The sequence below is a fragment of the Saimiri boliviensis genome, chromosome 9 (assembly GCF_048565385.1).
Source record: "Saimiri boliviensis isolate mSaiBol1 chromosome 9, mSaiBol1.pri, whole genome shotgun sequence".
NCBI classification, from domain to species: Eukaryota; Metazoa; Chordata; class Mammalia; order Primates; family Cebidae; genus Saimiri; species Saimiri boliviensis.
Window position 1 is genome coordinate 98,265,916 of NC_133457.1, and position 12,681 is coordinate 98,278,596.

The following is a 12,681-nucleotide window of genomic DNA, read 5'->3' on the forward strand; positions in this document are numbered from 1 at the left end:
CTTTTGAGGTCTTGATCCCAGTTCCGGCCTTGCTCTGTTAACTAATTATCTTTTCTCTGAGCCTATCTCAGTTTCCCTATGTAAAACACCTCACAGGGCTGTTGTAAGGATTAAATACTGTGCAGCATTCAGTGATTAGTGGCTCTTTTTTTTTTTTTTTTAAAATAAGACGGAGTCTTGCTCTGCCACCTAGACTGGAGTGCAGTGGCATGATCTCGGCTCACTGCAACCTCCATTTTCTGGGTTCAAGCAGTTCTCCTGCCTCAGAGCCTCCCAAGTAGCTTGGATTAACAGATGTGCACCACCATGCCTGGCTAATTATTATTATTACTTTTTTTTTTTTAAGTAGAGACAGGGTTTTGCCATGTTGGCCAGGCTGGTCCTGAACTCCTGACTTGGCCTCACAAAATGCTAGGATTACAGGCGTGAGCCACTGTGCCCAGCCAATGGCAGTTCTTACTGTGATGTCTCTCTGGGTGTCTTATTTACCCAAAGTTCAGAGGTAACTTTTAGAGCTTTTCTACCTTTGCAAAGCCCTGTCACTTTTCTCCATGTTCAGGCTTGGCTGTTCTATGTTCAAAAACAATTTCCAGCTGAAATGTTTCAACTGGGAAAAAAATGAATTTGTTTTTGCCACATTTCTTCTGTTCTTACTAGCCTGGAGAAACAAGCCCATCCCTTTTGAGCTGTAAATTGCATTTCAAAGCCTGTGTCCCTAGTGGGTTTTAATTAGCTTAAAGGCCCAGCTTTTATGCAGCAGTTGTTTCTCTTGCAGGTAAAGGTGAAGATACTTATTTGGGGAGCTAGTCCCCAGTTTTCTCAAAATAGCTTTTATTTATTTATTTTTTTGAGATGCTCTGTCTTGGCTCCTCACTGTCCTGGGGACCTCTCTCTCTCTGGTCCAAAATGAAAAATGGAATATAAGGACCCTAGACTTAGTATCAGAGGGTCCATGGGGTAATCTTAGGACTGCTACTCACTAACTGTGGCATCCTAGTCAAGTCCCTTCTCTTCTGTTCCTCAGAGTGAGAGCATTTCTAAGTTCCATGTGCACTCAGGTCTCTGCTAATCTGGCAGTGCAGAAGTTTAGGAACAAATGTGGTTCTCACCCCTCCCCCAACCACCAAGAACAGTCTTTCTACCCACTTCTTCTCAGCTCATTGCTAAACTTAGGACCCCGGGGGGCTGCAGACCCTTTGCTCTCAATTACACAGCTTATCTGTGAGGCAGAGCTTGGCCCAGGGCAGGAAGTAGTTTACCTAGTCAAGCAGCTTCTGCTGAATTGGGTATCAGTATTTTCTAGGGCTGCTACTCTAAGCTAGGGAGAAACCTTGAAAAGCATATCAAGAGTTGGGTGGGAGGGTTTGAGTTGATCTGTGGAGGTGAATGTTTGGGTCAAAGGTTAGAAAAAGGTATGTGGGACCTCTGCCCCAGTGGTCCTGACAATTTAAGGCAGCCCACAGCTAGACCTTCTCACCATCTTCTGCAACATATCCTTAACCACTCCCTCCCTAACATTGATTGAGGACTTAACTGTGTCCCAGATTTTGTCAGGCCCGTCCTATAACATTTGCAGGGCAGAGTAGTAAGAGTACAAATAGAGACCCATGTACCATATGTTTAAACATTTGAAGGTTCTGAGTGAAGCTAATAAATTGTGATGTTCCTAACAACCTGGAATACTGGGTCTGAATTTAGAATTCTTGGACTCGTTAGGATTCTGTACCTGAACCTGTCAGTTCAGGGAGACCTAGTCTGGCCCCCACCTCCTTTTCATTTCCATTCTCAACTCTATCCCTCACTTAGAGGAGTCTCATCAAGAGTGTGGTCACTCAAGCCTGTCCATGCCCCCACAGATACCTGTCTCCTTGGGCTGAGGGAGTCCTACACCATAGTGGCACATCCTGCCCATCCTGCCTTCCAAAGGAGTGTGCAGGGCATGAAAGTGGATTGGGGGCTGTGTAGATAAGGAGCTCAGAGGTATAATACCTAGAGCAAGCCACAGGTGGGCAGTTCTCCTTTTAACTGCGTATTTCTCCAGAGCAACCACATGCAGCCACACACTTCCCAGTCTCTGCTCTATAGATCAGAAAACTGATCTTCATGTGCCATGGCTTCTGGTTCCCCCTCCTTGGCATTATGCAGAATGTTTTCCACATTAACCTTTACCCTCATCTAGAACGGGTGGGCTCGCAGATGGCAGTATCGGAATAAAGAGGGGTCAGCCAGAGTAATTACAAGGTTTTGTAAAAGGGCTTTATGGTTTGCAAAGTCCTTTTTTTTTTTTTTTTTTGAGACGGAGTTTCGCTCTTGTTATCCAGGCTGGAGTGCAATGGCGCAATCTCGGCTCACCGCAACCTCTGCCTCCTGGGTTCAGGCAATTCTCCTGCCTCAGCCTCCTGAGTAGCTGGGATTACAGGCACGCGCCACCATGCCCAGCTAATGTTTTGTATTTTTAGTAGAGACGGGGTTTCACCATGTTGACCAGGATGGTCTCGATCTCTCGACCTCGTGATCCACCCGCCTCGGCCTCCCAAAGTGCTGGGATTACAGGCGTGACCCACCGCGCCCCGCAGCTGCAAAGTCCTTTTATGTGCATCATTCCAAACCCCAGGGAATGAGAGAAAAGACTGGCAGGGCCAAACCTGAAAAACTTGGCTCACCAGTCAAGGAGTGAGTACTGATCACAGTAGGAGGAATAGCTGGTTCAGCAGATGCTTCCTGCTCGGTGTTGTTTGAGGCTCCCAGTAGAGGTCATTCTTTCTGTCTCCATCCATACCCCAGGCTTGGTTGGCTCCCTTTTAGCCAAAGCAAGTGGCTTCTCCCTGGGCCAAAACTATAGCTCTTTGAGCTGAACCACCCAGGAGAGAATCATCTGATGCCCACACAGGAGCCCTGTTAACTTCTTGTATACCCATGGATAGACAAAGAATTAACCCTTGAATGGCTTATCATCCAGGTAGGAGAAGGACTGTCAGAACTGTGAGGAATGGCAAGCCCGTGGGAACAACATGCATTGAGTATTTCCTGCTTCATATGCACAATGTCTTACTACCTTTGTGTCCCTCACTGCTTAATAAATGTAGATGAGTGGAACCAAAGGTAAACTGAGTAACAAAAGTCTATTTCCAAGTCAGTTCCAAAGCTGGCACCAGCCCCTTCATCAGTAGCAGTGATGGCACCCTCTCAGCCCTTTTCCTTAATCTAAGATAATGCACTCCAGACTCCCATGTATCCATTAAGTTCACCCTGGGAGCAGTTTTCTCCCCCAAGTTGGGCTCAGGTCTAGCCTATGATTTCCTTGTAAACAGTACCACCTGCTGGTAAGAACATTCCAGCTTCCAGGCTAGGAGGATTTAGAAGAAAACAGTCTCTTATCCCCTAGTGGGATAAGAGATAAAGATAGATCTTCTCCAGTCACTGAAAAGAAACCTCCCCTCCCCAAAATATTAGGTAAATAGGCTGGCAGACTGATGAAAGTTTTTATATATGCTATTTGGAGTCTTTTATCACCTTCTGAAGTGGCCTTAGGGTTAGGGTATTGAGATAGGAGGGTTCCAAAAGGGAGCAGCATCAACCTATACCAATGAGCAGGAGACTGGGCCGGGAACTGTGAATGCCAAGGCTTAACTTTTGGCTTTTCCTACTGAAATTGAGTTTCTCTGTTTTCCCCTTTCCCCTTGGAGCCCATGCCTAGCTGTAAACCGGGAAAAATTTGTATAGCCCTTTGGGGTAAAAGACCTGGCCAGAGTATAGAGAGCAAAGGGTAGGTGCAGTCTCATCTCTCAGCCAAGCAGAACCAAATTTGAATGAATTAGTATTAATATGGGAACTAAAAAATAAATTCATTAAAAACAGTTCTTACGTGAATGTGCTGACATTCTGTAGTATCTAAATTGGCTTTAGCTCTGGGAAGCAAAACAATAAAGTTGAAAGAAGTAGACTTTAGGGACAGACTGACCTGGGTTTGCATGCTCATTACTAGTAAGTTAATGAACTTGTTGTACAGTTTCTAGTAAAATATGAGTAATAATAACATTCACTTGTGGGATATTGGGATTATTCAGTATTGTATGCCACCTTAGCTCACAGTGAGTGCCTGGTAATGCTTTGTATTAGTCCATTCTTGGACTGTTACAAAGAAATAACTGAGACTGGTTAATTTATAATGAAAAGAAGTCTAATTGACTCAGTTCTGCAGGCTGTACAGGCTTCTGCTTCTCCGGAGGCCGTAGGAAACTTAGAATCATAGTGGAAGGTGAAGGGGATGTAGGCACATCTTCACATGGCCAGAGCAGGAGGAAAAGAGATGGTGGGAGGTGCTGTACACTTCTAAATAAGCAGATCTCACGAGCACTCACTCACTGTCACAAGAGTAGCACCAAGCGGGGGGATATCCATGATTTCAGTCACCATGATCCAGTCACCTCCCACCAGCCCTCACCTCCAACACTGGGGATTACAATTAGACATGAGATTTGGGTATGGACACAAATTCAAACTATATCAGGCTTAGCTGACATATGTCTTTTAAAATGACTGGTACAATTCAGACAGTTATAGCTAGGTCTGTGTCTGGATCAGACTAAGTAATTTTCTTTTTTCTTTCTTTCTTTCTTTCTTTCTTTTTTTTTCTTTGAGACAGAGTCTTGCTCTGTCGCCCAGACTGGAGTGCAGTGCTGTGATCTCAGATCACTGCAACCTCTACCTCCCGGGTTCAAGCAATTTTTTCCTGCCTCAGCCTCTTGAGTAGCTGGGACTACAGGTGCCTACCACCACACCTGGCTAATTTTTTGTATTTTTAGTAGAGACAGGGCTTCACCATGTTGGCCAGGCTGGTCTCGAATTCCTGACCTCAGGTGATTGCACCCACCTCAGCCTCCCAAAGTGCTGGGATTACAGGCATGAGCCATGGCGCCTGGACCCTGAAATTTTCTACATACGGTGGTGATCTAGAGTAAACATCACTTGCAATTACCATGTGACGATGTTTCTGCATTGAAGATCTTCAAATTTAGATCCTGAATAGGATAACATTTCAGATGAGCATTAAAGGAGTAGACTCAAAAGAATTAGAGTCAAGAAGATCAGGGGTCAGATCCCAGCCCTGCCATTCACTAACATTGTGGCCTGTGGCCTCTCTGAATGTGAGATTTCTCCCTTGTAAAATGTTGTAGTTCTGCATATCATATGAGTACCAAATGAGGGAATGTATGTAAAGCACCTGGCATGAGCTCAGCATAATAAGATGCAGAAACAGGTACGCTGGATGCTGTAAGGGTTAAGGAAAGTAAGAGGCAATTCTTTTAGCCAGGATATGGGCCATGGGCAGTCCTTGAGCCCAGCCCAGAGACCCAGTTTCACAGAGGCTCTCTTTCTTCAGGTGGGCACCATGTCCTTGAAGATTCAGGCAAGCAATGTAACCAACAAGAATGATCCCAAGTCCATCAACTCTCGAGTCTTCATTGGAAACCTCAACACAGCTCTGGTGAAGAAGTCAGATGTGGAGACCATCTTCTCTAAGTATGGCCGTGTGGCTGGCTGTTCTGTGCACAAGGGCTATGCCTTTGTTCAGTACTCCAACGAGCGCCATGCCCGGGCAGCTGTGCTGGGAGAGAATGGGCGGGTGCTGGCCGGGCAGACCTTGGGTAAGCCTCTCTTCACTGTATTCTCTAGAGTAGCTGCTCTCACTATGTAATTCTCTTTAACCCCGTTCTGTTTCTCTCACCGCTACCACTGCTCTGAGATTTTATCAATTTATAAACTATGTTTAAATTTTCAGTAGTTATAAAATTAATCCCTTTACGGAAGAATTTTAGAGGCCTCTGGAAAACACTTCTGACCTGTCCCTGCTTTCTCAGAGCTTCTTAGTAACAGGCTTTACAGCTCCAGTTAAAATGCAGATTCTCCAGAGAAAGAGAATAGAGTGGCCTAGAACAGCCTGTTACACCAGGTACAGATGACTTAGGTTAGAACCCTTTCTGAGAGCAAGCAGGAGGGGCTGGGAGCACAAGACAAAGTGAATACCCTTGGCTTTGGTGTCATGTCCATGTGATACGACTATTCTAGTGGTCTGTCTTGAAGTATGTCCAGCATTTGTGTGTGTGCACTTCTTTGTATATGTGTATGTTTGAAAAGGGATGTCTATATGTTTTTTCCTGAACAAGAAGTATATGGATGTGACTGAATATGTGGAGATATGTGGATGCATACCTTTGTATGTATAGGTGTAATGTGTTTGAGAGAATGGGCGTTTTGAGATACATTCAAGAATACTCGAATGTATCACAGATATGCATATATTCATTTACGAAATATTTATTGAGACCTTTTCATGCACTAAGCATTATTCTAGGCATGAAGGTGTATGATAGAACATCCATGTGAATGTGCATTGGCTCTCTTGCATGTGGGCAGTTGTGTATACGGAGCGCACTTGAGAGTACATGTTACTTGTGTATGACTTTCTTACCTGGATATGTAAATGTGTGTGTGAGGGTGGCTCTATGTATGTGTTCCCACGTAACTGATGTATTACGCATTTACATGACTGTATTCGGAAACGCATATAGGAATACTCTACATAGTGTGTGTGTCTGTGTGTGATACGTTTGTGAGCATGTATGGATGTATCAGAAAGTGGACATGTAAACAGGCATATCCATGTGATATCTGGATGAGAGTCTAATGTTTGAAGACTAGATGTATGAAGACCTTTGTTGGCAACATAAGCAAAATCCATGAATCTATGTGTATATCATGTAAGCATATGAATTGCTATGTGTGCACATGAGGGTGATGTGTGCGGGCACACTGCTATCATGCCAGCATTCCAACTCTGCCTTCTCTCTCCCTACACAGACATCAACATGGCTGGAGAGCCTAAGCCTGACAGACCCAAGGGACTAAAGAGAGCAGCATCTGCCATATACAGGTGGGGCAGTCTGTCTGTCTGGGTGGGATGTCTCCCTCTTTTCTACGGAGGGAGTAAATGCTGCTGTGACAAGGTGCTGAGTCTAGAACTTGGGGAGGTGTTTGGAGATAAGGGCCTGTGGAGAGTGGGCTGAGTAGCCGTCCCTAAGCTCCAGCCCTCTCCCCTTTGTTTCCCCAGTGGCTACATCTTTGACTATGATTACTACCGGGACGACTTCTACGACAGGTGAGCAGGGGAGGGGCGTGCCCAGGCGTGAAACAGCCAAGCTGGAAGGGTCCTGAGAGATTGTTGATGCAGTCCACTCAGTTCTCCAAATGAGAACCAAAGCCCAGAGGTATGGCCAGGCATTTGCCCAGGGTTGCTCCACCAGTCAGTGGCAGAGCCGAGACTGGGGTCCTGTTCTGCAGGTGGCCAGGCCAGAGCTTCTACCCCATACTGCACTGTCTACCATGCTAACTCCTTTTTTCTCCTTGTCCTCAGGTGAGATTCAAGGAGATTGTACAGCCAAGAGCTATATAAATGTGACCAGTTGTAATACACAGCAGGGTTGAGCACTGGTTGTGTATTACAGTGCTGAACTTGTGGTTCAGCAGGGAGTTTGAGTCTTTCCCTCTGTGAGGTGCCCAGGCAGCTGATAGGAACCCCAGAGCTCTAAGCCTCTTGGGTTTATATTTAGAGACAAGAGGTCAACAGCCATTTCTAAGTCTAATTAGTCCCTTACGGGCTGTGGCCCACCCTCCATTCCCAAGCCCTACCCAGACTCTAGCCCTGAGGCTATGGGCTCCAGCTACAACAGAACTAGCCACATTGTTGAGTAGAAATCATGGTGGGGACTAACATAAATCTCTCCTCCTCCCTGCTTCTGCTTCTGCTTCTCTCCCTTCCTATAGCTTAGCCCACCCCGGGCAGCCCAAGAAGAATAGTACCTCTGAGCATCAGTTGTCCCCCCACTCCCCCAGATGGTTTCAGGAGACAGTCATTATAGTATGAAAAGTGCCTTAGCCTGGGAGTCAGAAGATGTAGGTGCTAATCTCTGCCGCTGAAAGGATTAGGTGACCTTGGGCAAATTTCCTTCCCAGTTTGTAAATGGGCTTGCACCAAGTGATCTCTCCGGGTTCCTCCAACTCTGGGATTCTGTGGTTCAGTGATTCTGACCAAGGCCAGAGCCGTCCCCTCCCCTTGGTGGGGCAGAAATGCAGGGTCTGGGATTGGATTCATTCCCAGAGATTCTCCATCCGCAGCCCTCACCACCTCCAGAGAGGGCTCCCTGAACAAAGGAGCACTAAGGAATGGGGCTTTTGCCAAGTGATGGCAGATTTTCTGGCTGTTATCAGGAAAATTGATCCAAAGTATACCCCCTAGGGCTGCAATTCCCTGAAAAAGGTGATAGCAACAGATATGGGAGAGATTGCTTCTCAGCCTACTGAGTTTCTGCCTGGTCAGCTGGAAAAGAAGCCCTCCTGGAGAAGGCTGGGAGATGACTTTGGTTGGGGGGCAGCACACAGCCTGGGAGCCCTAGGGGGCTCTGATTAAGCTGTCCAACCTTGATATTCTACCAGGCCCCTGCCCTTTGTCTCTGGAATGGAGCATGAAGGGTGTGGTGATTAAGGTGATCGAATCAGGAAAGGGGTTAGAGTTCAGTCTTGCCCCTCTGAGGTCATGGGCTCGTGAGTTGGGGTTCTTGGTACCCTACCCTTTCATCTATTAACACCTTTTAAAGTGTGTTTTTTTAACTGAATTCTTTTATGCTGTGCCCTTGGGTGGACACTGAATTTGGGTAGCCGTCCTCATTTGGCATATGGGGAAACTGAGGCTCGGGCAGGCTCAGTTGACCCCACTCCGATACCACTATTATTCCTAGCTGGGGATTTGTGCTGCTTCGAGATCTGCAAACTCTGAGCAGAGGTTGAGGTGGCAGTTGACCAAGCAGAAACCAGGTCATATAATAGAGCAGGCCTGGGTATTGGGGGATCTAGGAATGTCTCCTCTTTTGAATGGGGTATAACCACTACCTGCTGCCTTGCCTGCCCTTATTTCTCCTGGCTGGTCGAGGTGGATGTAGTGAGAATCCCAGCAGCCATCAGGCTCCAGAAAGCCCTTCCTCTTCACTCCAGGGCTTGGTGGGAGCAGGCAGAGGTGTGTAGTGCAGGCCTCGCAGCCCCTCAGCAGCCACACACATTTGGAGCTGGAGCTGCAATATCCCCTGGTGGCCACAAGCCATGCTGCAGCCTCTGGCCCATCTGCCCTCACAGGCTCTTCGACTACCGGGGCCGTCTGTCACCCGTGCCCGTGCCCAGGGCAGTCCCTGTGAAGCGACCCCGGGTCACAGTTCCTTTGGTCCGGCGTGTCAAAACTAACATACCTGTCAAGCTCTTTGCCCGCTCCACAGCCGTCACCACCAGCTCAGCCAAGATCAAGTGTAAGTGACTGTATCACTAAGGAATTTGCATTTTTATCATTAGCAAAATAATAGAATCACATTTTTATACATTGGAAAATAGATAAAAGAACAAATCTTCCACAGTTCTGCTGCTCTAACACAGCCAAGTGAGTATTTTCATGCATTTCTAAGAGGAAACAGCTGATGTTTTAGGAGGAGGGGGTGGGTTGGGCACAAAGAATCCAGTCCTGGGATATGGTACCCAGTGAGGAGATGGTGCCATCTTTCCTCTAGTAAGGATAAGGACAGGTCTACACAGGCCCACTACTCCGTATTAACTCCGGTGTACACATACTGCTTGACTTAGCACCCAGGAATTCGGACTGCAAAAGACACATGTTCTTGCTCAAGTGCACATAGAAGAGCACACCACACATACACACCTGTGCTCCAGTCTGTCTGCTGTTTCTTTCAGAGCTGAGAGATTGGGAGACAAGATAGCCAGGTTCAGAAGTGTGAGGCCTTTTTCCTAAACAGGGGAAAAAAACAAAAAATAACTGCCTTCCTAGTTGAAAGAACAGGGCTGAGGTTTTGTGCTGGTGTCAGGCCTTCAGTCTCCTAGGTAACAGCCCTCTCTACCCTCCGCTTTCAGTAAAGAGCAGTGAGCTTCAGGCCATCAAGACAGAGCTGACACAGATCAAGTCCAATATCGATGCCCTGCTGAGCCGCTTGGAGCAGATCGCTGCGGAGCAAAAGGCCAATCCAGGTCAGCCTCTGAGGAGTCTCACCCACCTCCATGACCAGGGCACAGGGCGGAGCATGGGGAGGATAGTACCTGGGAGAGAGGAGCTAGAGTGACCCTGCAGATCCATGCTGAGGCCAACTTCTGCTAAGGTGCTGCCCTAGGCAGCTAGCTGTCTCAGGCTGAGTTTTATTCCCCTCTCCTCCACCACTTCCTTTTAAGATGGCAAGAAGAAGGGTGATGGTGGTGGCGGCAGTGGTGGTGGTGGTGGTGGCGGCGGTGGCGGCGGCGGCAGCGGCGGCGGCAGCGGTGGTAGCAGTGGCAGCAGCCGGCCACCAGTCCCCCAAGAGAACACGACTTCTGAGGCAGGCCTGCCCCAGGGAGAAGCACGGACTCGAGACGACGGCGATGAGGAGGGGCTGCTGACACATAGTGAGGAAGAGCTGGTGAGGGCCTGGATAGGAGCACGACTGGGACTCGACTGCACTCCTACTCTCAGGAGGGCAACAGGGGAAGGGGCAGCCTCTGAGCTGCTTGTCCCCACTGTGAACTCCCCCTTCTCTCCTTCCCAGGGGTTCTAAGAATGAGCAGGGGGCACTTGCCATCTCAGACACCATCAGAAGTCCCACTGATGCCTAGGGCAGACATCTCCCAAGCCTAGGCACATTCTGCCCTTCATTTTCCACGAGTTGGAGAAGGGGAGATTTGGACATAAGGGAACACACACAGCCTGCAGAGCTTCAGAACAGGGCTGGGAAGGCTTGGGGAGGCCACAGCAGGGAGGTGGGTGTCACCTCCACATGAGAATTTTCTAAAAGCCATTGCTGCTCAAGCATGAAGCAAGCTGTCTCATAAGGGGGTGAGCTCTCTGCCTATTACTAGAAGTATTCAGGCTGAAGCTGGGAGGCCATTTGACAAGCAGCTTATGTTGAGGGGAGGGTATGCCAAACCCTGAGTTTGTGGGATTCTGGTTGTACATTTGCTGCTTGTTTACGTAATGAACCCTCATTGAGCACCAGACCCGGACCATACTCTCAACTTCACATAACCTTAACGGGAGCCCTGTACGATGCAAGTATTATGTTCCCACATTTTACCCTGTGAGGAAACTAAGGCTCAGAGAGGCTCAGTGGTGTGCTCAGGCTTCAGCTCATAGGGACTGATCCGGGGTTGGAGCCCAGACTGACTGACTGGGTCTGCACTTTCTCTTTTTCAGCCCTACTGGGTTCTGTCGTGAGAACAGATAGGCTCATGGCCATGACAGTTAAGAGGTCTGCTTTATGCCTATCTCATCTCTCTTTTGAGCCTAGCCTTATCCTTTTACTTTCTTAGGCATAGCAGTGTCCATAAAGGCCCTAACAAAGACTTAGATGGGCCGGGCGCAGTGGCTCACGCCTGTAATCCCAGCACTTTGGGAGGCCGAGGTGGGCAGATCACCTGAGGTCGGAAGTTCAAGACCATCCTGCCCAACATGGAGAAACCCTGTCTCTACTAAAAATACAAAATTAGCCAGGCATGGGGGCACATGCCTGGAATCCCAGCTACTCAGGAGGCAGAGGCAGAAGAATCGCTTAAACCCCAGAGGCAGAGGTTGTGGTGAACCAAGATCGTGCCATTGCACTCCAGCCTGGGCAACAAGAGCATAACTCTGTCTCAAAAAAAAAAAAAAAAAAAAAAAAAAGGTTTAGGTTTCCCCCCAAAGATGGGGAGCTCACCAGTCTATAAGGCTTTCAGCCTTCTCCAGTGCAAGCTCTCTCTGACAGAAATGGGCCTCCTCCACTCCCAGAACTCTGTTGACTGGCCCGTCTCTTTTCTGTGGGGCCCTCAGACCACCCTCCCAAGTTCCCAAGCCAGCTTTGTTGGCTGGTCCCAGTCATTCCCCTTGGCTGTTTCTGCCTCTTTCTATGTCGTCTAGATGCTCTCTGGGCCCTGAAATCTTTCTGGACAAATGGCTCAGGGCAGGACTCAGAGCTGGCAATGAGTGATGTGTGATCTCTCTTACCTCCTCATCAGGAACACAGCCAGGACACAGACGCGGACGATGGGGCCTTGCAGTAAGCAGGTACAAGGATCCTGTCCTGACGGGTAGGGGGTGGGGAAGCAGTGAAGTGGAGGTTGTGCCTTTTCCCTGGGTTGGGCAGGAAGTGTCATGAAGCATACCTGGCCAGGTAGTAGTGACTGTGCCCAAGAACGAAGTCCCCCACATACCTAGCCATCCCACTACATCCCTTCATGTCTGGGGCTTGCCAGGCTGAGGAAGCAGGTACCATAGATGGGCTACCCAGTCCCACTTACCAAGGGTTCCTTCTCTCAGCACACTCAGCCCTGTTCCCTCTCTTTACCCTTGAGGAGCTCCTAGTCTGGTAGAGGAGGATATAATCCGTTACCACCTAGTGTGAGCAGGATAACTAGAACAAAGCCAGGTCATGGAAGAGATGATGTGTAGCTGGGCCTGCTAGTTATTGAGGGTGTAGAGCAGGCATCCCCAAACTTTTTACACAGGGGGCCAGTTCACTGTCCCTCAGACCATTGGAGGGCCGCCACATACTGTGCTCCTCTCACTGACCACCAATGAAAGAGGTGCCCCTTCCTGAAGTGCGGCGGGGGGCCAGATAAATGGCCTCA

The 12,681-nt window shown here is 48.3% G+C and overlaps 1 protein-coding gene across 3 annotated transcripts in view; it reads left to right on the top strand.

The window, feature by feature from the left end:
* RALY (RALY heterogeneous nuclear ribonucleoprotein) overlaps positions 1-12,681 on the top strand; it is an 85,831-nt gene that overhangs the window by 70,049 nt on the left and 3,101 nt on the right. For 2 of the 3 annotated variants that reach the window (XM_003932048.4, XM_010342689.3), the window contains 7 exons: positions 5,384-5,648; positions 6,862-6,934; positions 7,112-7,159; positions 9,187-9,353; positions 9,967-10,080; positions 10,279-10,502; positions 12,070-12,118. In XM_003932048.4, coding sequence (XP_003932097.1) covers positions 5,393-5,648; positions 6,862-6,934; positions 7,112-7,159; positions 9,187-9,353; positions 9,967-10,080; positions 10,279-10,502; positions 12,070-12,114 — 927 coding nt within the window. In that variant the 5' untranslated portion in view covers positions 5,384-5,392 and the 3' untranslated portion in view covers positions 12,115-12,118. The remainder of the gene's footprint in view (positions 1-5,383; positions 5,649-6,861; positions 6,935-7,111; positions 7,160-9,186; positions 9,354-9,966; positions 10,081-10,278; positions 10,503-12,069; positions 12,119-12,681) is intronic. The other variant, XM_003932049.4, reaches the window with a different exon arrangement.